The 26,732-nt window shown below is 46.7% G+C and overlaps 1 protein-coding gene across 3 annotated transcripts; it reads right to left on the bottom strand.

Annotated features, from left to right (window-relative positions):
• On the bottom strand, positions 1 to 25,546 carry LOC132765325 (zinc finger protein 420-like). Of its 3 annotated transcripts, none has more exons than XM_067465149.1 (5): positions 9,767 to 9,849; positions 6,079 to 6,672; positions 5,449 to 5,531; positions 3,918 to 4,038; positions 3 to 1,516 (listed from the first exon to the last, which is right to left on the bottom strand). In XM_067465149.1, the coding sequence occupies exons 2-5, from the start codon at positions 6,650 to 6,652 to the stop codon at positions 543 to 545; spliced, it is 1,752 nt and encodes a 583-aa protein (XP_067321250.1). In that variant the 5' UTR covers positions 6,653 to 6,672; positions 9,767 to 9,849; the 3' UTR covers positions 3 to 542. The 3 variants fall into 3 exon arrangements, with proteins under 3 accessions (XP_067321251.1, XP_067321250.1, XP_067321249.1); XM_067465148.1 differs by lacking the exons at positions 3 to 1,516; positions 3,918 to 4,038; positions 5,449 to 5,531; positions 6,079 to 6,672; positions 9,767 to 9,849 and adding exons at positions 11,787 to 17,204; positions 18,341 to 18,461; positions 19,702 to 19,784; positions 21,041 to 21,641; positions 25,446 to 25,546; XM_067465150.1 differs by lacking the exons at positions 6,079 to 6,672; positions 9,767 to 9,849 and adding an exon at positions 21,041 to 21,854 and having other exon boundaries at positions 1 to 1,516.
• Between the last annotated feature and the right edge of the window lie 1,186 nt (positions 25,547 to 26,732).

Here is a 26,732-nt window from a genome sequence, read left to right as displayed (position 1 = left end):
GCATTCCCCGCATCTACCCAGCTTGTAACTCTATCGAAGAAAGAGATCAGATTAGTCTGGCATGACTTGTTTTTGATAAATCCATGTTGACTATTAGCGATGACCGCATTTGTTTCTAAGTGTTTGCAGACCGCTTCCTTAACAATCTTTTCCAGAATCTTGCCCGGTATTGACGTGAGGCTGACCGGACGGTAGTTGTTTGGGTCGTCCTTTTTTCCCATCTTGAAGATTGGGACCACATTGGCCCTCCTCCAATCTGCTGGAACTTCTCCTGTTCTCCAAGAACTCTCAAAAATGGTTGCCAGTGGTTCCGAAATGACTTCTGCTAGTTCCTTCAGTACTCTTGGGTGTGGTTGATCTGGCCCTGGAGAGTTGAACTCATTTAGAGCGGCCAGGTATTCCTGGAAGACTTGTTTCCCAAATTGGGGTTGGATGTCCTCCAATCCCTCCTCCACTCCATCTTGCTGAGGTTGAAGATGACTTTCTTTTTGTGAGAAGACCGAGGCAAAGAAGGCATTAAGTAGTTCTGCCTTTTCCCTATCCTACTGAAACCCTTCCCACAGGCATGTGTGTGGCTCTTCTTCTCTATGAGTATTTTGGTGCTTTTTGAGAACAAATTGGCTGCTAAAGCTCTTCCCACATTTTAAGCAACTATAGGGTTTTTCTCCTCTGTGATTCATCTCATGGAGGAAAAGACTTCTCTTGAGGATGAAGCCTTTGCCACACTCCAGGCACTTATAGGGTGCCTCTCCCCTGTGGGTCATTTCGTGCCCAATGAAACTTCTCTTGTCATTGAAGCCCTTCCCGCACTCCGGGCATTTATAGGGTGTCTCTCCCCTGTGATTCATTTCATGTCCAATCAGACTTCTCTTTTGAGCAAATCCTTTCCCACACTCCAGGCATTTATACGGCTTCTCTGTCATGTGGATTTTTTGGTGTCTGTTGAGGGTGTTTCTTAAACAGAAACTCTTCCCGCACTCGGGGCATTGATAGGGTCTCTCTCCTACGTGATTCATTTCATGCGCAACGAGATTTCTCTTTTCGGCAAAGTCTTTCCCACACTCCAGGCACTTAAATGGCCTCCGTCCCAAGTGGCATTTTCGGTGTTTTCTCAAATTTCCTTTACAACGGAAACTTTTTTCACACTCCGGGCATTTATACGGTTTGTCCACAATTTGGGGATTTTCACAGTTTGTCAGGTGTATACTAGACCCAAGGCTTTCTTTCCACTGTTGGCATTTAGCTTGTTCTTTCTCTACGTCATTTGTGATATCATCACTCAAGCATGACGACGCATGGAAGAAGCCATTCTCAAAGACAAGGCCGGTCCTGATCGCCCTGCTTTCGTCCATTCTTTCTTGGATAGCGATTTCCTTGGTGTCATCAGGGCACCGGTTCCTTCTATATTTTTCTGCTTCCATTTCCAAGCTTCGCTCTTCCCTCTTGTTATATCTTGGTGTTTTTAGCCACGTTTCACATGGTGCTCCCACATTTTCATTCTCTTTTGCAGCCCCAACTTGAAGAAAAGAGAGAGAAACAATAAGAAGTCATGAGAAAACAGAAGCATGGAATTAGTCAACTAGCTAGCAGCACAGACCATCCTAATCTCCGTCCCCTATTCATGCTCCTGTCAAAAATCATTTACACTGACATTTCACTTTCAATAACAGTACTGTTTTTATCATGTAATAATACTTTTAATTTTCTAATTAAATGGTCCTGTACAGTGTTCCCTTGCTACTGTCACGTATCATGTTCTCCAGTTGTTGGTGGTTGGTGATGGTGGTAGGCCTAGCAGTTGGTGATGGAAGCGTTAATGTAAGTATTAGTTCTAAAGGGTTGAGTAATCTGTAAGTAAGAGTTCATGGGTGAAAGCATTAATGGTGGAGGCATGCAAGAGATGGGTTGCAGCTGGGTGTTTCTGGATATAAAGAGCGAGCCTTGGAACTGATCTTGGGGAGAAAAGTGTCACACCTCAGAGTAGAATCACCTTGCTTAAGACACCAAAGAACACACCTTTTATGGTTTATTAAAGGAAAAGCAAAAAGTTCAAAAAGGCAAAAGTATATTCCAAGAGATCAATCCAAGGTAACATAGGCAAACAAGATCCATGAAGACACAGGCAAGGCAAAGTCCCTTAAGTGCATGACAAAGTCCTAAAACATGAACATGAAAGCTGCAAGATAAATCCAAAGTTTCTTGGTTGAAGCGGGAAGTTGCTCTGACACTGAGGCACATTCAAACAGCCTGTTTAATACCCTTTGGACAACATGAAGGCGTTCCTATGGCCCCGAGCCTCCCTCTCTCGCCTGCTCACGATCCTGACACTCCTTCAAACCTTAAATTCCAACTGATCAGCTCGATCTAAACCTCCAGCTTCAAGGTCAATTCCCTCGTTAGTGCTTTTCCCCTCATTATCTGACTGAGAACTATCTGGCTGAGAACCATCCTCTCTTCTTGAATCATGCACTTGGCTCTCAGTGGTTTCTCTTTCAACAACGTCACCCCTTGTTGCGGAAACAACTGAACGTCTGTCCCCTGTTCCTGGTCTTCTTCACCTAACACAGGGACATCATTGCTTTGCACCTGACTGTGAATCTGAATCCCATCATCCCCACCAGAATCATTGACACAGTCACTCTGAGATTCCAGCTGAGTCACAACAAAAAGTATTATCTTATCTTGGTGGTAGATGCTGCTGGTTTTCCCCCAGGTTTGTGGATTTTCAGTATCCTGACCTGTCTCCTGAACCTTTGGAATTTTGGAACCTTGAATCTTTGGACTGGCTTTTGACTACAGTATAGACTCTTGATCCCTGGACTTTGTTTATTGAACTCTCGACATTCGACCACTGGACTGGACCCTTTGACTATGGTGTAGCGTTTGCTATCAGTTTTTGTTTATTCTGTGGCTGAGTGCTGTCTTTATGTTTTATATTTTGGACTATTAAAACAGCCAAAAAGTAAGTGCTGTTTTAATTAAATTGTTTAACAGTAACTGGGTGACTGTTCGGTTCATCTCTGCCTCTGACTAAGGCAGAGCCCGGGCAACATGTCAGAATACTTCTCTGCCCAAGATCAGTTCCATGGCTCGCTCCTTATATCCAGAAACACCCAGCTGTCATTTGGGAGTTGTAGTTGCTGGGATTTATAGTTCACCTACAATCAAAGAGCATTCTGAACTCCATCAACGATGGAATTGAACTAGACTTGGCACACAGAACTCCCTTGACCAACAGAAAATACTGGAAGGGTTTGGTGGGCATTGACCTTGGTTTTGGAGCTCAGACCCAGTTCTTGATTATGTAGTTAGTTCTTTAGTTTTGTAAATAAACCTTTTGTGATTTTTAAAGATTGGACTCCGCATTTTTGCCTCCTACGCTCTAAATTCTTTACAGCCACATTGCACGGCACTTCACTCTCTACTCACTAATGAGCTGATGCTCAACTTTTGTATCCTGTTTATGTTTTTGGGTGCTCTGCTATATTTTAGGGTAGTTTTTCCTAACAATGACGTAAAATTAGTTGGAGGGAGGAGGGAAGGAAGAGGGGGCGGGGAACGTGGCAAGCAGAAGCTCATCTTCCCATTCCTTACCCTAATTGTCCTTCTAGACTCCTCCTCAACATGATCGGCCTTGAGTTTTGGGAGGGAGGAAAGATAAGGTTCTGGCCCAGCTTACTTGCCCAAATGTATTTCCTTCTACGTTCCGCCTTGGAGCCTAAGATCATCCAGGGAGGCCCTGCTCTCAATCCCACCTCCGTCGCAAATGCGTTTGGCAGGGAAGAGAAACAGGGCCTTCTCGGTGATGGCCCCCTGCCTGTGGAACACGCTCCCTAGCAAAATTAGGTCAACTACATCCTTTCCTTTGGCATTTCCAAAACTGATTTCTACTCAACAAGAAGCAGAGGGATCCTTACTGAAGAAGGCCAACGTCTCATAATTCTCTCCCATGACATCCCAGTGCAGGGCCTGTTCATCTGGATCTAGCAGCACCCACTCTTCTTCACTGAAATGTACAGACACATCCTCAAAAGTCACCTGAAAGAGGAGGATTAGGACACACAGATCAGCAATGCGTCTTGTACTACGAGGCAGAATATGATGTAAATCCAAACTATCTAACAAAAGGGTTGTTGTAGGTTTTTTCGGGCTATATGGCCATGGTCTAGAGGCATTCTCTCCTGACATTTCACCTGCGTCTATGGCAAGCATCCTCAGAGGTAGTGAGGTCTATTGGAACTAGGAAAATGGGTTTATATATCTGTGGAATGACCAGGGTGGGACAAAGGACTCTTGTCTGTTGGAGGCAAGTGTGAATGTTTCAACTGACCACCTTGATTAGCATTTGATGGCCTGGCAGTTGTTTGGTGTATCTTGTTAGTGCCTGGGGCCATCGTTTTTTGAGAGGTGATTAGGTGTCCCAGATTGTTTCCTCTCTGTTGTTGTGCTGTTCTAATTTTAGAGTTTTTTAAAATACTGGTTGCCAGATTTTGTTCATTTTCATGGTTTCCTCCTTTCTGTTGACATTGTCCACATGCTTGTGGATTTCAATGGCTTCTCTGACATATCTAACAAAAGTCAGAATTCAGGGTTCAAAGAGAGTGCTTGGGACTTTTGGAGTAGAATTCCCAGCCTTCCTGAACACTACATATAAACATCATTTAAAAAGGAAAAGCACAGTGGACACAAATGATTATTTTACTGTTGCTGTTTTTCCTATTTCTATCACTGTTGGGGAATTAAGACATCTTACAGCAGATTAAAACAGCTCTGGTTAACATTCACAAATTTTAAAAAGTTTTTAAAAACTATCAAAAATTTAAACCAGGAGAATGGATAAGTCACAATACTGCAAAAGAAGCAAGATCCTATTTCCATGAGCCCTGTTCCAACCAAACCAATGGTTCTCAACCTGTGGATCCCCAGGTATTTTGGCCTACAACTCCCAGAAATCCCAGCCAGTTTACCAGCTGTTAGGATTTCTGGGAGTTGAAGGCCAAAAACATCTGGGGACCCACAGGTTGAGAAACACTGAACTACTGTTCCAACCAATCTTCTCCAAGGCCTGCTGGAACAGAAAACCCTTCTTCTATTTGGAGAAAGAACCCCAAGCGGCAGGTGGACGGACGCACAGCAGTCTCCTCTCTTTGGGAAGGGAGTTCTACATCCTGAAAGCACCCACCGAGAAGTCACCTCCAGCTGGTTCTTCCATAACATACAACTAGGTTGGTCTACTGAAGGTTTGAACAGGGGATTCGGTCCAAGGTGGAAAACACTATGTGGACCTCGTGGAAGAAGAAGGCCTCCAAGAACAGCATCCTGAGATCACTTAAAAGGAAACTTGGGCAGAAGCTGTAAACAACCAATGAAAGATCCTTTCCTGATACATGATGTGGTTCTGGGCAATTCTAGAATTATCTCCACTTCGTTTCTACTTCCATCATTTACCTGATCTTGTTCTACTGAGGCCATTTCTCCTGCTTCACAAAGAGATGAGCTATGACGGCTTCCCAGCATCCTTGGTTCCTCCCCTGTGAAACACCAAAGAAAGGAAGGAAAGAGAATATGAATTCCTATATTTTTAAGTCTCACTTTTAGATTAGCAATTATTTAAAAGACTCAGAAAGGGACTGAAAGAACGGAGCATACTTCATCTGGCATAACCATTCATTAAATGCAGCCAGTTTCATGCAGGACCATCATGCATCTAGATGTCCTAATAACTAGGTTCTTGTGGGTTTTTTCGGGCTATATGGCCATGTTCTAGAGGCATTTTTCCTGACGTTTAGCCTGCATCTATGGCAAGCATCCTCAGAGGTAGTGAGGATGCTTGCCACAGATGCAGGCAAAACGTCAGGAAAAATGCCTCTAGAACATGGCCATATAGCCCGAAAAAAACCCACAAGAACCTAGTGATTCCAGCCATGAAAGCCTTCGACAATACATCCTAATAACTATTTCTAGAAACATTCTAACAACCCAGCTACTGAAGACAAAGTCTTACTAGGGATATAACCAAAGACCACATATCTGGAGGAACCTTGAGGGTGAAGACCAAGCAAAAGGGAGACCTCTCACCTGGTGGAGCAACACTTGTGTCCTCCTTCTCCAGCTTGATCCACCCGGAATGGAAGCCCTGGCTGATGCCTGGTGGGGCCTCTTGGGCTTGAAGGACCTCTCTCTCCTGCCGCTCTTCCTGCAGCGCCTTCTCCTCTTGGGCCCGACTCAGGAGGAAGCCTTCAGCCAAGGCCACAGCCTGGGAGCTGGTCTCTGCCCCACATTCCCTCACCCAGTGCTCCATCTCCGAGGGAAGGACGGCCAGGAACTGCTCCAGGATCACCAGGTCCAGCATCTCCGCCTTGGAGTGTCGCTCGGGCTTCAGCCACAGGCGGCAGAGAGAGTGGAGACAGCTGCACACCTCTCGCGGCCCCAAGGTCTCCTCATAGTGGAAGCTTCGGAAGCATTGGCCCTGAAGGTCTGGCTTGAAGGCCTTCTCCTCCAGGGCATCCTCACCCATTCTGCCTGGGAACCCAACACTTCTCCTACCCCACATTTTGTAGGGCTCTCTTCCCCCTTCAGGGCTGGTCTGGTCTGGCTCCTCTGTCTTCACTCTGGGCTCCATCTGAGGTGAAGAACCTCTTCCCTTCTCCATCTGAAGATGTGAAGCCAAGGCTACACAAGACAAAGGGGGTATGAAGGCCAGTTTAATGATTTACCACCGTCAAGGGTTAAGTGGTCTTTACAACCCATTTCTTAGTTGCTGCTATCTGTAAGAAAACCAAAGCCCTGGCAGCTCAGAGGAAACTTCATGAAGCAACAGTATGGGAATCCCTTTGCACTGCTTTTCCCTTCCCTTTCCCCTCACCCCTCCCCAGCCCCACTTCCCTTGTTTCCTTATATTTACAATCCTGAAACTGAGAAGAAACCTGGGAGTTGTGGGGTGACAAAGTCCTTGGCCTTCTCTGCCCAAGAGTGCAGGTGCCTCACCAAACTCCCCCTCCCAAGATGAAAGACCATTGACACAAAGCAGTCCAAGTGGCCCCAAAGTACATTCATTCTGGGATGCAGATGCACTGTGTGGCCACCTGGACAGCTTTGTCTCAATGGTCTGCCATCCTGGGAGGGAGAGTTTGGCATGCACGAGAACATAGCATGCTCTCATGGCCAACTCTAAAAAAGGACATCAGTAAGGCACCCCATAGAAGCTTGCCCTTACATTGTTTCAATTTCAACGCCTCTTTCCTCCCTGGTCTCCTTTCTCTCCCGCCCTTGTCCAGTTTCCAAGTTACATTTTGGAGATCTGGATGTTCTTCCTGCCTTGGCTCTGCCTGCAACCCCTCTTCCCTGTTTTGTGTTCCTGTAGCACTGGCCTCTCTTTCCTTCCCTTTGGAGCAGTGGTTCCCAACCTTTTTTGTCCAGGGACCTCTTTGACCAGGGGCCACTTGATAAGGATCACTTTGACCAGGGACCACTTGGAACAGGGACCTCTTTGACCAGGGGCCACTTGATGAGGATCACTTTGACCAGGGACCACTTGGAACAGGGACCTCTTTGACCAGGGACCACTTGATGATCACTTTGACCAGGGACCACTTGGAACAGGGACCTCTTTGACCAGGGACCACTTGGACCAGGGACCTCTTTGACCAGGGGCCACTTGATGATCACTTTGACCAGGGACCACTTGGAACAGGGACCTCTTTGACCAGGGACCACTTGGACCAGGGACCTCTTGGACCAGGGACCACTTAGACCAGGGACTTTGACCAGGGACCACTTGGACCAGGGACATCTTTGATCAGGGACCACATGGATCAGGAATCTCTTTGACAAGGGACTATTTGGACCAGGGACCACTTGATGAGGGACCTCTCTGACCAGGGACCACTTGGACCAGAGACCATTATAACCAGGGACCACTTTGACCAGGGACCACTTGAACAGGGACCTCTTGGACCAGGGGGCACTTGGACCAGGGAGCACTTGGACCAAGGACATCTTTGACCAGGGGCCTCTATGACAGGGGTCCTCAAACTTTTTGAACAGAGAGCCAAGTCACAGTCCCTCAAACTATTGGAGGGCCGGATTATAATTTGAAAAAACATGAATGAATTCCCATGCACACTGCACATATCTTATCTGTAGTGCAAAAAACACTTTAAAACAATACAATAATTAAAATGAAGAACAGTTTTAACAAATATAAACTATTAGTATTTCAGTGGGAAGTGTGGGCCTGCTTTTAGCTGATGAGATAGGATTGTTGTTGTTGTTGTTGTGTGCTTTCAAGTCGTTTCAGACTTAGGTTGACCCTGAGTGAGGGGCGGGTAAATGACCTTGGAAGGCTGTATTCGGCCCCCGGGCCTTAGTTTGAGGACCCCTGCTCTATGACCTGGGACCACTTTGACCAGGGACCTCTTTGACCAGGGACCACTTGGACCAGGGATCTCTTTGACCAGCGACCACTCAACCACGGACCCTTTGACTACAGACCTCTCTGACCAGGGACCACTTGGACCAGGGATCTCTTTGACCAGGGACCAATTGGACTGGAGACCACTTGGACCAGGGACCACTTGGGCCAGGGACCTCTTGGACCAGGGACCTCTTGGACCAGGGACTTTGACCAGGGAGCACTTGGACCAGGGACATCTTTGATCAGGGACCACATGGATCAGGAATCTCTTTGACAAGGGACTATTTGGACCAGGGACCACTTGATGAAGGACCTCTCTGACCAGGGACCACTTGGACCAGGGATCTCTTTGACCAGGGACCAATTGGACTGGAGACCACTTGGACCAGGGACCACTTGGACCAGGGACCTCTTGGACCAGGGACTTTGACCAGGGAGCACTTGGACCAGGGACATCTTTGATCAGGGACCACATGGATCAGGAATCTCTTTGACAAGGGACTATTTGGACCAGGGACCACTTGATGAGGGACCTCTCTGACCAGGGACCACTTGGATCAGGGACCTCTTTGACTAGGGATCTCTTTGACCAGGGACCACTCTCCAACATGAGTACCAAAAGGGTTACGAATAAGTCTTTGGTCAACTTTAGATACCGTTTGATTATTTGGGGTGCTGATTCAGAAGATTGCATTGTCTAGACCACATCAGCTCTAGTTTCTGATACAGAACATATGCCATCCAATAGTCACCATCTGCTCACCAACAGAAAACCATACTTGATAAGCCTTGGCACTACAAGGCGGTTTCATGAGACCAGTTGCTATCCTTGCAACTGTATAGTAACAGTGAGGGAGCGGTCCATATTTTAGTTCTTGCGGACCACTGGTGGTCCATGGACCACAGGTTGGGAACCACTGCTTTGAAGCCTTAGAGCCCCTTCTTCTCCTGCAAGGAGGCCAGGCTGAGAGGGAGGAGGAAGGGGGAAGGAAGGAAGGAAGGAAGGAAGGAAGGAAGGAAGGAAGGAAGGAAAGAAGGAGAAGGGAAAACTATAGAGCCCACCAAAGAGACGTAAGGGAAGGGTCCGGACTGGGAGGTCGGGAGGGAGGAAAGGACCCTGCAGAGCCCACCCCCAGCCCTCTGTCCCCCCCTCCCGCTTGTCCTAAGCTTGCTGGGAGTTGTAGTCCGCAGCCCTGTCCCCCGGTGAACCTATGTTTCCTCTCTTTCTTCCCTCCCTTCTCCCCAGAGGCTATCTGGCTGCTTCCCTCTCTTCCTCCCAGCAGAGTCAAGAAGAGAGGGGTCTCCTCTGTTCTCCTCCCCTTCCCAAAACCCCAAGGGAGGAGGCCTCACCGCACTGGCTTTGCCAAGGGGAATAGGTGCTTCTCCTTCCTCCAGGTACTCTCCCTCTGCTGGGGGCGGAGCATCAATTTGGTCCGCCCATAACTAATCTTTCCCATCAATGCACTTCCCCCTCCTGGTTGCATCTGAGTGCTGCATACCTACACACCTATAGGCCAGTAGTTCATCATTTGTATGTATACACTGCCCTCTACTGGTTGCATCTCAGCTCTACATGTAGATTTCTTTTGAGAGACATCCCCCCAAATGGGATGGATTTTGTAGTTCAAACCCAACAATCATTTTAAGTTGGATCATGAAGACATGCATCCCGAGCTCTGAGGATCATTACCTGGGAAGGAATCCCACTGGAGCATTGCAACACACCCAAATACCTGGGAGTCACTCTGGACGGTGCTCTGACCTACAAGAAGCACTGCCTGAACATCAAGCAAAAAGTGGGCACCAGAAATGATATCATATGAAAGCTGACTGGCACAACCTGGGGATCACAACCAGATACAGTGGAACCTGGGGATCACAACCAGATACAGTGAAGACATCCGCCCCTGCGCTGTGCTACTCTGCTGCTGAGTACGCATGTCCAGTGTGGAACTCATCTCACCATGCTAAAACAGTGGATGTGGCTCTTAATGAGACATGCTGCATTATCACAGGGTGTCTGCGCCCTACACCACTGGAGAAATTACACTTAATTGCACCATTAAAGCCTTGGCAGACCGTGCAAAAAGAATCTGCGAAGCCCACCTCCTCCAAGATGAACTGAACCACCTCAACTGGGCTCTACAGGCCAATGGAGACTCCACCTCAGACATCAGAAGAGCTGCAAGACCAAGAACAAGCCACGAGAGTAAAGATGAAGATCCACCCAGAGGAAAAGTGTTCCTGCCATACATCAAGGGAACCACTGACCGCATAGGGAAGCTGAGGAGGAAACACAACATACAAACAATCTACAGACCCACCAAGAAAATCCAACAAATGCTTCGTTCAGCAAAGGACAAGAGGGATCCTCTCACCTCTGCAGGAGTCTACCGTATACCATGCAGCTGTGGACAAGTCTACAGAGGGACCCCCAAACGCAGCATTGCCCAGACACGCATCAAGGAACATGAAAGGCACTGCAAACTACTTCAACCAGAGAAGTCAGCCATAGCAGAGCACCCGATGAACGAACCTGGACACAGCATATTATTTGAGAACACAGAAATGCTGGACCACTCCAACAACCACCATGTCAGACTACACAGAGAAGCCATTGAAATCCACAAGCATGTGGACAATTTCAACAGAAAGGAGACCATGAAAATGAACAAAATCTGGCTATCAGTATTAAAAAAAACTCTAAAATTACAACAGCAAAACAGCAAAGAGGAAACAACCAAGCACATCTTAATACCTCTCAACGAAAGATTCCCCCAGGCTCAGCCAGGCCTTCAAATGCTAATGAAGGTGGTCAGTTGAAACATTCACACCTAGCTCCAGCAGAGAAGAGCTCTTTGTCCCACCCTGGTCATTCCACAGATATATAAACCCATTTTCCTAATTCCAACAGACCTCACAACCTCTGAGGATGCTTGCCATAGATGCAGGCGAAACGTCAGGAGAAAATGCCCCTAGAACATGGCCATATAGCCCGAAAAAACCCACAAGAACCAAGCACAAAACAGCTGAAAAGAAGGAAACCAGTGTGGAAACCACATCATCTCAATCGGTGAAGCGACAATAGTGCCACAAGGCCAGGACTGGGCTAAACCTGCCAGGTTCTCCCTTAAAGTGTGCCAAGAAAAGGGCCAAGATGACTTAAGTCAATCTCGACAAGAGGGAATCAATACAAAGAGTAGGGCAATTGTATGTCCACTTATGTTTCCTTCATTGTGTGAGCATTCTGGTGTCGACTGAGGCCTGAGCTCTTCCCACACTCTGGGCAAGTGGATGCTTTCTCTCCTGGAAAGTTTTGTGACCTGATTTGAGGACACAACAACAACAACAACAACAACAACAACAACAATTATTTAATATTTATTTATTTAAAATTTTTCTATACCAATCTTCTCACCTACAAGAGGGACTCAGATCCGGTTCACAACACGTGTTCATATACAAAAATACAAACCACACAATGCATCATCATTACACAATTAAAAACATATTACAATACAACATCGTCATCATCACAATCACATAGCCACGTTTTCAAAGCATTCCTGGTCATAATTCACAGTTATTCATTCTCCTTCCATATGGACCAAAGTTGACTCAGTTGTCAATGGCCGCATTCCACAGCCAAGTCTTTGTTAGCTTCCTGAACGTCAGGAGGGAAGGGGCAGTTCTAATCTCCTGTGGGAGGGAGTTCCAAAGCCGGGGAGCCACCATCGAGAAGGCCCTGTCTCTTGTCCCCACCAACCGCAATTGTGACAGTGGTGGGATCGAGAGCAGCCCCCCCCCCCCCCCCGGAAGATCTTAAAGACCTCGATGGTTCATAGGGGAGAATCCGTTCGGACAGATAAACAGGGGCAGAGTCGTTTAGGGCTTTGTAGGTCAAAACCAGCACTTTGAATTGTGCTCGGAAGCTAATCAGCAGCCAGTGGAGCTGGCGTAACAGAGGGGTTGTATGCTCCCTGTACCCAGCCCCCTTTAGAAATCTGGCTGCGGAGCGTTGGACTAGCTGCAGCTTCCGGGCAGTCTTCAGAGGCAGCCCCACGTAGAGAGCGTTGCAGTAATCTAGACGGGATGTAACCAAAGCGTGGACCACCATGGCCAATGGGGACTTGGGGCGGCTTACATGAGGCCAAGCCCAACAGCATATTACAATAAAATAAAACCAAAACACAATAACAACACAGTAAAAGACATACAACATATATTTATTTATTTAAGGTATTTTTACCCCGCCCTTCTCAACCACCTAGGGGCGGCTTCCAACCGGCACATATTCGATGCCTACAATTAAACACAATAAAATACCTAACAAAACAGTAATTATAAATCATTAAAACATTGAGTTAATACCATAAAATCTACTAGAATCGTCTCGCCGAGTTCTGTAATTAGTGATTCCATTCAGCTTATCATAATCCGTTTCCATAGCATCTTGTCATCATTGTCCTTGTCAGTCCGCCAGATTACCCAAAGGCCTAGTCCCATATCTATGTTTTTAATTTCCTTCTGAAAGAGAGGAGGGATGACGATGATCTAATTTCCCCGGGGAGTGAGTTCCACAGGCGGAGGGCCACCACTGAGAAGGCCCTGTCCCTTGTCCCCGCAAGTCTCATAGAATCATTGAATCCTAGAGTTGGAAGAGACCTCGTGGGTCATCCAGTCCAACCCCCTGCCAAGAAGCAGGAATATTGCATTCAAATCACCCCTAACAGATGGCCATCCAGTCTCTGTTTAAAAGCTTCCAAAGAAGGAGCCTCCACCACACTCCGGGGCAGAGAGTTCCACTGCTGAACGGCTCTCACAGTCAGGAAGTTCTTCCTCATGTTCAGATGGAATCTCGTCTCTTGTAGTTTGAAGCCATTGTTCCATTGCGTCCTAGTCTCCAAGGAAGCAGAAGACAAGCTTGCTCCCTCCTCCCTGTGGCTTCCTCTCACATATTTATACATGGCTATCATATCCCCTCTCAGCTTTCTCTTCTTCAGGCTAAACATGCCCAGCTCCATTAGCCGCTCCTCATAGGGCTTGTCTGTGACAAGGACGGGGCCGAGAGCAGGGCCTCTCCAGAAGGTCTTAAATTCCTAGGCGGGACGAAGAAGGAGATACGTTCGGACAGATACGCTGGGCGGGAACCATATAGGGTGTTATAGGTCAAGACCAACACTTTGAATTGTGCTCGGAAATGGATCGGCAGCCAGTGGAGCTGACATAGCAGAGGGGTGGTATGCTCCCTGCATGATGCTCCGGTGAGTACAAAAAACGATTAAAACAAAATCATACACAATAAAATAACAATGAGCGGGCCACATGTGCAAGATAAAATACTAAAAATACTAACAATCAGGATCAGATAGGGATGGAGCAGATTGTGAGGGAGAAACTCATAAAGGAATGAGGGAGAAACTCATAAAAATAGACCTTCACACAGGTGGGGAAATATACTCTGGGGACAAAAACGTTGAGGGGGAGCATTGGAAAAGCCAGGTTTTGAGATCCCTCTTGAACATTTCTAAGGTGGGGGCCTTCCTAATCTCACCGGGTAGAATCATAGAATCAAAGAGTTGGAAGAGACCTCATGGGCCATCCAGTCCAACCCCATTCTGCCAAGAAGCAGGAATATTGCATTCAAATCACCCCTGACAGATGGACATCCAGCCTCTGTTTAAAAGCTTCCAAAGAAGGAGCCTCCACCACACTCCGGGGCAGAGAGTTCCACTGCTGAACGGCTCTCACAGTCAGGAAGTTCTTCCTCATGTTCAGATGGAATCTCCTCTCTTGTAGTTTGAAGCCATTCCTCCATTGCGTTCTAGTCTCCAGGGAAGCAGAAAACAAGCTTGCTCCCTCCTCCCTGTGGCTTCCTCTCACATATTTATACATGGCTATCATAGCTCCTCTCAGCCTTCTCTTCTTCAGGCTAAACATGCCCAGCTCCTTAAGCCGCTCCTCATAGGGATTGTTCTCCAGACCCTTGATCATTTTAGTCGCTCTCCTCTGGACACATTCCAGCTTGTCAATATCTCTCTTTAACTGTGGTGCCCAGAATTGGACACAATATTCCAGGTGTGGTCTAACCAAAGCAGAAAAGAGGGGTAGCATCACTTCCCTAGATCTAGACACTAGGCTCCTATTGATGCAGGCCAGGGTAATGAGTTCCAGAGTCGGGGGGCCACAGAGGAGAAGGTTCTCTCCCTTGTGCTTACAAGATGAGCCTGTGATAATGGCAAGGGCGAAAGGAGAGCCTCTCCTGAGGATCTAAAGGCTCAGGCTGGTTCATGGAGAGAGGTCCAGTCACGGAGGTAGGTGGGTCCCAAACCGTTTAGGGCTCTTCCCATTCTCTTCCCATTTAGAGCAGTGGCTCTCAACCTGTGGGTCCCCTGGTGTTTTGGCCTACAACTCCCGAGAATTCCCAGCCAGTTCACCAGCTGTTAGGACTTCTGGGAGTTGAAGGCCAAAACATCTGGGGACCCACAGGTTGAGAGCCATTTGTTTAGAGGCTTCTCTCCTCTGAGATTCACTTCATACTCAAAGGGGTTTTTCTCCTGAGTGAAGGCTTTAACACACTCCAGGCATTTCCACAGCTTCTTTCCTGTTTGGGTTTTTTACTACATTGTGAAGCTTGTTGTGCAACTCATCACTTCCCAAAATGCAAGAATGTGGACAATTTCTCTTTGTATAAACATTCCAATAATCTTTGAAGATTGGTTTCCATTTAAAACTCTTATCTTTTGAAGTCAAAAAGAAGGCTTTTTGACTTCTCTCCCATGTGGGTTTTCTGGTGGGCCTTGAGACTTGCTCTCCAATGGAAGCTCTTCCATCATTCCAGACATGTCTTTGGTCTTGCCCTCTATATGACTATCCTGGCCATTTTTGAGGTCTGATTTGTAGCTAAGACTTTTCCCACTCTCTCCTGTATGACTCTTCTGGTGAACTCTAAGAACAGATTTAAGGGTATAACTCTTCCCACACTCCAGACATTGATAGGGTTTCTCCCCTCTGTGATTCATTTCATGTCCAATAAGATGTCTCTTATCAGAATAACCTTTTCCACATTCCAGGCATTTATAGGGCTTCTCTCCTGTGTGGGTGTTTTGGTGCTGCTTTAGCTTATTTTTCCAACAGAAACTCTTCCCGCACTCCAGACATTGATAGGGTTTCTCTCCTCTGTGATTCATTTCGTGTCCAATAAAACTTCTCTTATCAGAAAAACCTTTTCCACACTCCAGGCATTTATATGGCTTCTCTCCTGTGTGGGTTCTTTCGTGGCCTTTGAGGCGTCCTTTCCTAAAGAAACCTTTTCCACACTCCAGGCATTTATATGGCCTCTCTCCCGTGTGGGTTTTTTGGTGTTTGTTGAGAATTTCTTTTTGGAGGAAGCATTTTCCACACTCCAGGCATTTAAACGGCTTCTCTCCTCTGTGGGTGCACTGGTGTAGCTTTAGGCTCTTTTTCCAACAGAAACTCTTCCCACACTCCTGACATTTATAGGGTTTCTCTCCTTTGTGATTCATTTCATGTCTAATAAGACTGCTCTCTTCATAAAAGCCTTTTCCACACTCCAGGCATTTGTAGGGTTTTTCTCCTGTGTGATTCATTTCATGCCTAATGAGACTTATATTTGAAACAAAGCTTTTTCCACACTTCAAACACTTATTTAGTTTCTCTCTTGTGTGAGTTTTTTGGTGTCTCCTTAGGTTATTATCTTGGGTATAGCATTTTCCACACTCTAAGCATTTATATGGCTTCTCTCCTGTGTGGGTTATGCGGTGTAAACAGAGGTTTCTTTTTTTATAAAAGCATTTTCCACACTCCAGGCATTTATATGGCTTTTCTCCTGTGTGGGTTATTTCGTGACCTTTGAGCTGTAGTTTCTGAATGAAACCTTTTCCACACTCCAGGCATTTATATGGCTTCTCTCCTGTGTGGGTTCTTTCGTGGCCTTCAAGGCGTCCTTTCCTAAAGAAACCTTTTCCACACTCCAGGCATTTATATGGCCTCTCTCCCGTGTGGGTTTTTTGGTGTTTGTTGAGAACTCCTTTTTGGGGGAAGCATTTCCCACATTCCAGGCATTTAAACGGCTTCTCTCCTGTGTGGGTGTTTTGGTGCAGCTTTAGGCTATTTTTCCAACAGAAGCTCTTCTCGCACTCCAGGCATTTATAGGGTTTCTCTCCTTTGTGATTCATTTCATGTCTAATAAGACTGCTCTCTTCATAAAAGCCTTTTCCATACTCCAGGTATTTATATGGCCTCTCCCCCATGTGGGTTTTTCGGTGTTTGTTGAGAACTCCTTTTTGGGAGAAGCATTTTCCACATTCCAGGCATTTAAATGTATTCTCTCCTGTGTGGGTGCTTTGGTGGAGCTTTAGGCTCTTTTTCCAACGGAAACTCTTCTCACACTTCAGGCATTTATATGCCTTCTCTCTTGTGTGGGTTATACGGTGTACACGGAGGTTTCTTTTTTTATGAAAGCATTTTCCACACTCCAGGCATTTATATGGCTTTCCCAAAATTTGGTGTTCCTCATTGTGTGTAGGGTGTATACTAGATGCCTCCTGGAAGGAGCCATTCTCATAGACAGGGCTATTTCCAATTTCCCTGATTTCACCTACTGTCTCTTCTATTGTGATTTCCCTGGTATCGACAGGGCACTGGTTCCTGTTAAATCCTTCTGCTTCGGTTCTCAAGCTTCTTTCCTCTTCCTTTTGACTTCTTGCTGTTTTCAACCACATTTCATGCGGAGCTCCCCCATTCTCACTCCCTTGTTCATCGCCACCTTGAAAGAAGAAAGAAGTAGGAGGCATGGGAAAAGGGAAGATTGAAATCAGTCAACTACAAAAATGAGAGAGAGAGAGAGAGAGAGAAGAGGTGAGAATCTTTTTAAGGAGGAGAGAACTTTGCCTCATAAAAGGAGCACTCTTTTCTGGAAGTTCTTTGATGAGCACTCCCACCATATTATCTACAGCAGGAGGGTGCAACATGCAACCCAAAAACACCCTGAGCCACCCTACTAAACCGTGTTCAAGTAAACTTTGAGTAAATGCCCTGCTGAAGAGCAGCTCCTCAGAAGTAGTACCCAGAGGGGAATTGTTTCTTCCAGGCTGGTCAGGAACCAATGTTGTGGATCAGTTTGATTCTGAGTCTGAGCCAGAGTTTCCTGACGAAGAGGATGATGGGATGCAGATTTCTGGACCTGTTTCTGTGCCTGTCTCAGATAGTGCAGATGAGGAACCAACAAGTCAGTTCTCAAGGGAAAAGAATGCCAGTGAGATAGATAACGGCCAGGTGGAGGCCTCTTCGCCTCCTCAGACTTCCCACAGTGATCTGGTCCAGCTGGACCAAACTGATAAAGAAAACACTGAAGATAGTAAATTAATGAGCAGGCAAGAACACTTAGACTGGAGGGTCAGGAGGAGTCCTCGCATAGTTGGCAAGCAAGAAGCCAAGTCGGCTAAAGGTCAGTGCAATGCTTTCATGGTAGCAAAGGGTATTTAGGTTTCTGGCTGACAAAGAGAAAATGTCAGTTCAACGTGGCTCTTTTCATGTAAGCTTCTATGGATTAACCCTGGCTTCAAGCAGCTTGCTTTTGGCTTCCTGACTCTGTCTTTTGGGCCTTGTGTTTAGCTATTTTCCCATGGATTCTTGTTTGGACATTGCCTAAGGATTATGCTTCATGTTATGCCTATAAATCTTGGGAATTGTGGTTTTTGCATTTAATCTTTGTTTATGGAACTTTGCATTTTTATTATATGTTTTTGACTTTGCTTTTTCCTCAATTAACTACAAAATCTACAACTGGTGTGGTGGCGTTTGGGAGCAAGGTGAAACCTACTCTGAGTTGCAACACCAGAAGTGCTGGCCAAGGTGACTCATGTTTCTGAACTATGCACCAAGAGGCTGTGGGATTCTTACCCAGAGAAGCCACCATCCTGTAATTTTCTTCCATGACCTCCCAGTGCAGGGCCTGTTGATCCGGATCCAGTAAGGCCCACTCCTCCACACTGAAATGTACAGCCACATCCTCAAATATCACCTGAAAGAAGGAAGTTGGACACACAAATGAATAGTGCTTCTTAAACTGCTAAGAAGAATCTTGATCCATTGAGTAAAGAATTCAAAGAGGTCAGTTTTAGGAGTAGCCACCCCAACTTTCCCCACCCCAACTTCTAAAAAGGTGAGAAGCATCATAATGGTAAGGGAGGTCATGAAGTCACCTGCAACCATTGTGGGATTTTTGTGTTTTTGCCCGAAGATGTGGATATCTTTGAAGACTGCCTGGAAGCTTCAATTAGTCCAAGGGTCAACAGCCAGGTTGCTCACTGGAGTGACATACAGGGAGCATGCAACTCCTCTATTACGCCAGCTCCACTGGCTGCCAATCTGCTGGTTTTAACCTTTAAAGCTCTAAACGGTTCCGGCCCAGACTATATGTCCAAATGTATCTCCTGCTACAAATCATTATGAAGTTTAAGATCATCTGGAGAGGCCCTGCTCTCGATCCCACCGCCATCGCAAATGCAACTGGTGGAGACGAGAGACGGGGCCTTCTCAACAGAGGCTCCCCGTCTGTGGAATTCCCTCCACAAAGACATCAGATTGGCCACCTCCCTCCTGCCCTTTAGAAGGAAACCCAAGATTTGGCTGTGGGACCTTGCGTTTGACCACTGAATAGCAGCTTGTATGAAGAAGACATAAGCAATTTCGAAGTGATAATGAATTGACCCGGACCTGGATTTTAATTGGCATGTTTTAACAACTGTTCATTTAATGTTTTGTTTTAATGAATTTGTTGATATGTATTGTCAAAGGCTTTCATGGCCGGAATCCATGGGTTGTTGTAGGTTTTTCCGGGCTATATGGCCATGCTCTAGAGGCAATTTTTCTCCTGACGTTTCGCCTGCATCTATGGCAAGCATCCTCAGAGGTAATGAGGTCATTACCTCATTACCTCTGAGGATGCTTGCCATAGATGCAGGCAAAACGTCAGGAGAAAAATTGCCTCCAGAACATGGCCATATAGCCCGGAAAAACCTACAACAACCCAATTTGCTGATAGTTTTTATCATTATGATGGCACCAAATGGTGTTTGCTGTGAGGCCGCCCTGAGTCCCCCCTCGTGGGTGAGAAGGGTGGAGTACAAGTATTGTTGTTGTCCATTCGTTCAGTCCTTCCGACTCTTTGTGGGATTTCTTATAACGAAACTTGGGTGAATGCAGGAAAAAAGCAAGTTCCAGTACATATCTCCAGTTCATTTCGACTGCCATCTCTTTACCTGATCTTGCTGAATGGATGCCACTTCTCCTGCATCAGAAAGAATAGAGTTATCACGTCTTCCCAGCACCCTTGGCTCATCTCCTGTGAAATGGCAAACATGGGAAGGGAAGATGAATTTTTTTTGTTTTCCAAAGTTCATTTGGAAGATGCAAAGTGGTTTAAAATTTAAACAACACAAAAGCGGAACAATAAGACATCCTAAAAAGAAAGGTTAAGGAACAGGAAAAAGGTTTTTTTTAATGGCACAGGCATTCATAAGGTGCAGCGAAAGCTGACTGGCACAACCTGGGGATCACAACCAGACACAGTGAAGATATCTGCCCTTGCGCTATGCTACTTTGCTGCTGAGTATGCATGCCCACTGTGGAACACATCTCACCACACTAAAACAGTGGATGTGGCTCTTAATGAGACATGCCGCATTATCACGGGGTGTCTGTGCCCTACACCACTGGAGAAATTACACTGTTTAGCCAGTATTGCACCACCTGACATCCGCCGGGAAGTAGCAGCCAATAATGAAAGGACCAAGGCAGAGACATCTCCAGCTCATCCTCTGTTTGGGTATCAGCCAGCACGCCAATGACTTAAATCTAGAAATAGTTTTCTAAGATCTACAGAGACACTTGCTGGAACACCTCAGCAAGCGAGAGTCCAAAAGTGGCAGGCTCAAACCCAGAACCTCAACCAATGGCTGATACCAAATGAGAGACTCCCCCCTGGGCACACAGAGGATTGGGCGACTTGGAAGGTGCTGAAAAGACTGCGCTCTGGCACTACGAGATGCAGAGCCAACCTTAAGAAATGGGGCCACAAAGTGGAGTCCTCGACATGCGAGTGTGGAGAGGAGCAAACCACTGACCACCTGCTGCAATGCAACCTGAGCCCTGCCACATGCACAATGGAGGACCTCCTTGCAGCAACACCAGAGGCACTCCAAGTGGCCAGATACTGGTCAAAGGACATTTAATCAACTACCAAACTCACAAATTTTGTATTATGTCTGTTTGTTTGCTTTGTTCTGTTAGAAATGTAATATAAGTGACTGGTTGCCCTGACATGACAAATAAATAAATTCCATACAATACCAGCTTGGATGCAAATATTCTTAAAATTGCTCTTAAAACATTCTAACTAAACATCTATTTAAGACAGGCATTTGGGGGGACATAATAGAAGATCATACGATTGGGAGACCTTTGACCAAGAGAAAGGTATCTTACCCTGTGAAGCAGCCCCTTTGTTCTCCTCTAACAAACAGCAATGGAAACCAAATGTCAGAAGACCTAACATTTGAAGGAACCTTGAGAGCAAGGACCAAGCAAAAGGCCTCTCACCTGGTGGAGCAGCTCTTGTGTCCTCCTCCTCCAGCTTGATCCAACTGGAAGAGAAGTCCTGGTTGGTGCCTGGTGGGGCCTCCTGGGCTTGAAGGACATCTCCCTCCTGTTGCTCTTCCTGCAGTGCCTTCTCTTCTTCTGCCCAACTCAGGAGGAAGCCTTCAGCCAACGTCACGGCCTGGGAGCTGGTCTCTGCCCCACATTCCCTGACCCAGCGCTCCATCTCAGGAGGGAGGATGGTCAGGAACTTCTCCAGGATCACCAGGTCCAGCATCTCCGCCTTGGAGTGTCGCTCAGGCTTCAGCCACAGGCGGCAGAGAGAGTGGAGGCGGCTGCAAACCTCTCGGGGACCCAAGGCCTCCTCATAGAGGAAGCGTTGGCCCTGAAGGTCTGCGCTGAAGGCCTTCTCCTCTAGAGCATCCTGACCCATTCCACCTGGGAACGCAACACTTCTCCTGCCCCACATTTCATTGGGCTCGCTTCCTCCTTCAGGGCTGGGTGGACTTGGCTCCTCCACCTTCAATCCGGTCTCCAAAACAGCTTCCATCTTGGTTGAAGAACCTCTTTCCTTTTCATGCCATGAAGCAAAGGCTACACAAAACTATGGAGAGATGAAGTCCAAGTGAAGTAACAATATCTGCAAACCAGCAATAGCCTAAAGAGAAAAGTGAGTTTACAGCTTTCCAGTGAGAAAGACTCTGTTTTTCTCACTGGAAAAGGCACCGCTTGGACAGTTTAAGAGTAAATGCAATGAAGCCCTGCTGTGGGAATTCATTCACTTTGCTTTCCCCTTCCTTGTGCCTTATTGTTGTTGTTATTATTAACCCTCTTTTTCTCTCCACAAGGAGACTCAAAGTGTGCCTTCAGCTCGCCTTCTCTTGTTATTCTGCACATGCCTTGAGGTGGAAAAGAAGTTGTGTATAAATATGTGAGAGGAAGCCACAGGGAGGAGGGAGCAAGCTTGTTTTCTGCTTCCTTGGAGACTAGGATGCGAATAAATGCCTTCAAACTACAAGAGAGGAGATTCCATCTGAACATGAGGAAGAACTTCCTGACTGTGAGAGCCGTTCAGCAGTGGAACTCTCTGCCCCGGAGTGTGGTGGAGGCTCCTTCTTTGGAAGCTTTGAAACAGAGGCTGGATGGCCATCTATCAGGGGTGATTTGAATGCAATATTCCTGCTTCTTGGCAGAATAGGGTTGGACTGGATGGCCCACGAGGTCCCTTCCAACTCTTTGATTCTGTGATTCTATGACCCATACACACATATTCAGTGATATATAAACTAGCAGTAAAATATCACATAATTCATTCTCAGGAGAGGTTTAAGAGCCTGCTTGAACAGTACTTTTCTAGGAGGTGATAGTTTTTTAAAAGGACAAATCAAGGAAGTCTCATCTGTGCAATGTTTGGGTGGATTTGGGACCCTGAGTAGTTGAAGAGGGCTGGGATTTAGGGCATCGAAAATATATCCATGTGTTTGGTCCACACACCCTCTTTCCTCTGATGCCTTCCAACAGCACTGGGCTCCTTTCCCCCTTTTTATTATCCACATATTGCTATGATATTATGAGTTTTAACATTGCATAGGGCAGTGATGGGCAACCTTTTCAGCTTGGTGTGTCAAAATCTGCCAAAAAACCGAGCATAATTCAGGTGGGGTGCCACTTTGAGAAACAAAAACACATAATTTTGCGATATTTATAGTTTAAATAACAAAAATACATAATGGGAGGAGAAATTCTTTAACTAAGCTGCCTATTAGTGACTTTTTTGTTGCTGAATTTCATTGACTAAATGTTCAAATGAAGGTTGGCATGTTTCACACTTCAAGCCCAAGCAAGTGCTACTAACATCATCTGTCAATCTGTTTCTTTTTGATGGTTTTGATATTATTTAGCACAGAGAATAAGGTCTCACAAAAGTACGTAGAGGGAAAAATTGTGAGTAAAGCTATGTCAGACTACACAGAGAAGCCATTGAAATCCACAAACATGTGGACAATTTTGACAGAAAGGAGGAAACCATGAAAATGAACAAAATCTGGCTACCAGTATTTAAAAACTCTAAAATCAGGACAGTAAAGAAATAGCAACACTCAAGAAACAGAGGAATTCCAGACAAGAATCAGTCAGACCCAGCTAACACCTCCCAACAAAGGATTCCCCTGAGCAGGAAGGAGCCAGACTTTGAAGCTGCCAGGCCATTCAAGGCTAATCAAAATAGCCAATTGCAACATTCACACTTGCCTCCAACAGACAAGAGTTCTTTCTCCCACCCTGGGTGTTATTCCACAGATATATAAACCCTAAAAAAACAGGGAAATTCCAGACAAGAATCAGTCAAGTCCAGCTAACACCTCCTAACAAAGGATTCCCCTGAGTAGGAAGGAGCCAGACTTTGAAGCTGCAAGGCCATTCAATGCTAATCAAGGTGGCCAATTGCAACATTCACACTTGCCTCCAACAGACAAGAGTTCTTGCTCCCACCCTGGATCTTCCACAGCCACGCTTTGAAGCTGCAAGGCCATTCAATGCTAATCAAGCTGGCCAATGGCAACATTCACACTTGCCTCCAACAGACAAGAGTTCTTGCTCCCACCCTGGACGTTATTTCACAGGGAAATGCGTAAGTTGCTTCAGCCGCCCCTGATGCCGCCCCTGACTTCTCTGTATGCAGCTGCATGTGGCCGCGTCATAGAAAATGGTAGGGCGTGTCAGTGCTGACACGCGTGTTACAGGTTCGCCATCATGGGCATAGGGCATGTCCCTGCATTTTTCTAAAGAGCAGCTTAGACATCAATCAAGGGGCCTATTTCTGACCTGTCAGGAGGGAAGGAGAGAACGCCACTTCTTCCCTTTAGCCCGTAACCCGTACCAAGCAGTCCAAGGTCTCTGGAATGTATAGATAACACAAGCCCCCCCTTCTCCTCCCTCCTGTCAGCTTGCCTTCCTAATACAGAGAGAATCAGGATTTTTCTACATTTCAGAGCTTCTAATGTATACACCATATACATTATGTGTAAATATCTATATTTTGGAATATCTCCGCATCACTGACTGATGGCCATTCAGCCTCTGCTTAATTATAACAACAACAACAATAATAGAAATCCTAGAGTAGGAAGAGACCTCCAAGGGCCATCCAGTCCAACCTCCTTCTGAAGAGGCCCTATGAGGAGCAGCTTCAAGAGCTGGGCATGTTTAGCCTTCAGAAGAGAATCATAGAATAGAATCATAGAGACCTCATGGGTCATGCAGTCCAACCCCATTCTGCCAAGAAGCAGGAAAATTGCATTCAAAGCACACCCAACAGATGGCCATCCAGTCTCTGTTGAAAAGCCTCCAAAGAAGGAGCCTCCACCACATTCCGGGGCAGAGAGTTCCACTGCTGAACAGCTCTCACAGTCAGGAAGTCCTTCCTCATGTTCAGGTGGAATCTCCTTTCTTGTAGCCATTGCTCCATTGCGTCCTACCCTCCAGGGCAGAAGAAAACAAGCTTACTCCCTCCTCCAGTATCTGTTTAAAAGCCTCCAAAGAAGGAGCCTCCACCACACTCCAGGGCAGAGAGTTCCACTGCTGAACAGCTCTCACAGTCAGGAGGTTTTTCATCATATTCAGGTGGAATCTCCTTTCTTGTAGACATTGCTCCATTGCATCCTAGTCTCCAGGGCAGAAGAAAACAAGCTTGCTTCCTCCTCCCTATGACTTCCTCTCACATACTTATACATGGCTATGTGAAGGCTGAGAGGAGACATGGTGAGGGCTCCCCATGCTCTATTCTGCCTTGGTCAGACCACACCTGGAATATTGTCCAATTCTGGGCACTACAAGTGAAAGGAGATATTGACAAGCTGGAATGTGTCCAAAGGAGGGCGACTAAAATGATCAAGGGTCTGGAGAACAAGCCCTACGAGGAGCGGCTTAAGGAGCTGGGCATGTTTAGCCTGAAGAGGAGAAGGCTGAGAGGAGATATGATAGCCATGTATAAATACATGATAGGAAGTCATAGGGAGGAGGGAGCAAGCTTGTTTTCTGCTGCCCTGGAGACTTGGACGCAATGGAGCAATGGCTTCAAACTACAAGAAAGGAGAACATGAGGAAGAACTTCCTGACTGTGAGAGCTGTTCAGCAGTGGAACTCTCTGCCCCGGAGTGTGGTGGAGGTTCCTTCTTTGGAGGCTTTTCAGTAGAGGCTGGATGGCCATCTGTCAGGGCTGTTTTGAAGGTGAATTCTCTGCTTCTTGGCAGAATGGGGTTGGACGGGATGGCCCACCAGGTCTCTTCCAACTCTAGGATTCTATGATTCTGTGAAAAAAAGAAGTAAACAGGCTGGAAAGGACACCAGCAGATCCCCCCCCCCCTTCCTATCCACCTTCCCCCCAGATCTGGATCTCCCCAAAACCCACCAAGGGTGGAGGAGGTCTCACCGCCTGGCCTTGAGGTGGAAGGAGCAAGAGCAGCGCCTGCTTCTTTGACTTGGGACTCTTCTGCTGCTGGGGGTTGGGGGTCTGCTCTTCGTCCACGCCCCTTCTCCTCCCTCCTCTTCGGACACTGGCCCTGGCCTCCCATGTGAATCTTCTCCCTCCTTCCAGAGCCAGTCCCAGACGGTCAGGAGGAGGAGGAGGAGGAGGAGGGAGACATTGAAGGAAATAGCAAAAGTTATTTCAGAAACATAGGCAGTAATCTTGGAGAATGGAAGCGGTACCAACAGACTGGAAGAGGGCAAATGTTCTTCCTATGTTCAAAAAGGGGGAAAAATAGATCCCCCTTTTTGAACATAGGACGAGAGGGATCCTCTTGCAAAGGACGAGAGGGATCCTCTTGCTTCTGCAGCAGTCTACCATATACCATGCAGCTGTGGAGAATCACAGAATCCTAGAGTTGGAAGAGACCTCATGGGCCATTCAGTCCAACCCCATTCTGCCAAGAAGCAGGAAAATTGCATTCAAAGCACCCCCGACAGATGGCCATCCAGCCTCTGCTGAAAAGCCTCCAAAGAAGGAGCCTCCACCACACTCCGGGGCAGAGAGTTCCACTACTGAACAGCTCTCACAGTCAGGAAGTTCTTCCTCATATTCAGATGGAGTCTCCTTTCTTGTAGTTTGAAGCCATTGTTCCATTGCGTCCTAGTCTCCAGGGCAGCAGAAAACAAGCTTGCTCCCTCCTCCCTGTGGCTTCCTCTCACATACTTATACATGGCTATCATGTCTCCTCTCTGCCTTCTCTTCTGCAAGCTAAACATGCCCAGCTCCTTAAGCCGCTCCTCATAGGGATTGTTGTTGCTAGCGTCGTCCTGAGGAGAGTGAGTAGGCCGACGCCTGTTACAGTCAGTGGGCCAAAGCTAGCGTTGCCCTGAGGAGAGTGATTAGGCCAAAGCTAGTGTCGCCCTGAAGAGAGTGGGTAGGCCAAAGCCTGCTAGAGTCAGTGGGCCAAAGCTAGTGTTGCCCTGAGGAGAGTGAGTAGGCCAAAGCTTGTTAGAGTTAGTGGGCCAAAGCTAGCGTCGCCCTGGGGAAAGTTAGTAGGCCGAAGCTTGGTAGAGTTGGTGAGCCAAAGCTAGTGTTGCCCTGAGGAGAGTGAGTATATCGAAACCTGTTGGAGTTAATGAGCCAAAGCTCATGTCGTCCTGAGGAGAGTGAGTAGGCTGAAGCCTGTTAGAATCAGTGGGCCTCAGCTAGTGTCGGCCTGAGGAGAAT

This window comes from Anolis sagrei, chromosome 2 (genome assembly GCF_037176765.1).
Source record: "Anolis sagrei isolate rAnoSag1 chromosome 2, rAnoSag1.mat, whole genome shotgun sequence".
NCBI classification, from domain to species: Eukaryota; Metazoa; Chordata; class Lepidosauria; order Squamata; family Dactyloidae; genus Anolis; species Anolis sagrei.
Note: the sequence above shows the minus strand (reverse complement) of the source record. Positions and strands in the feature narration are given on the sequence as shown.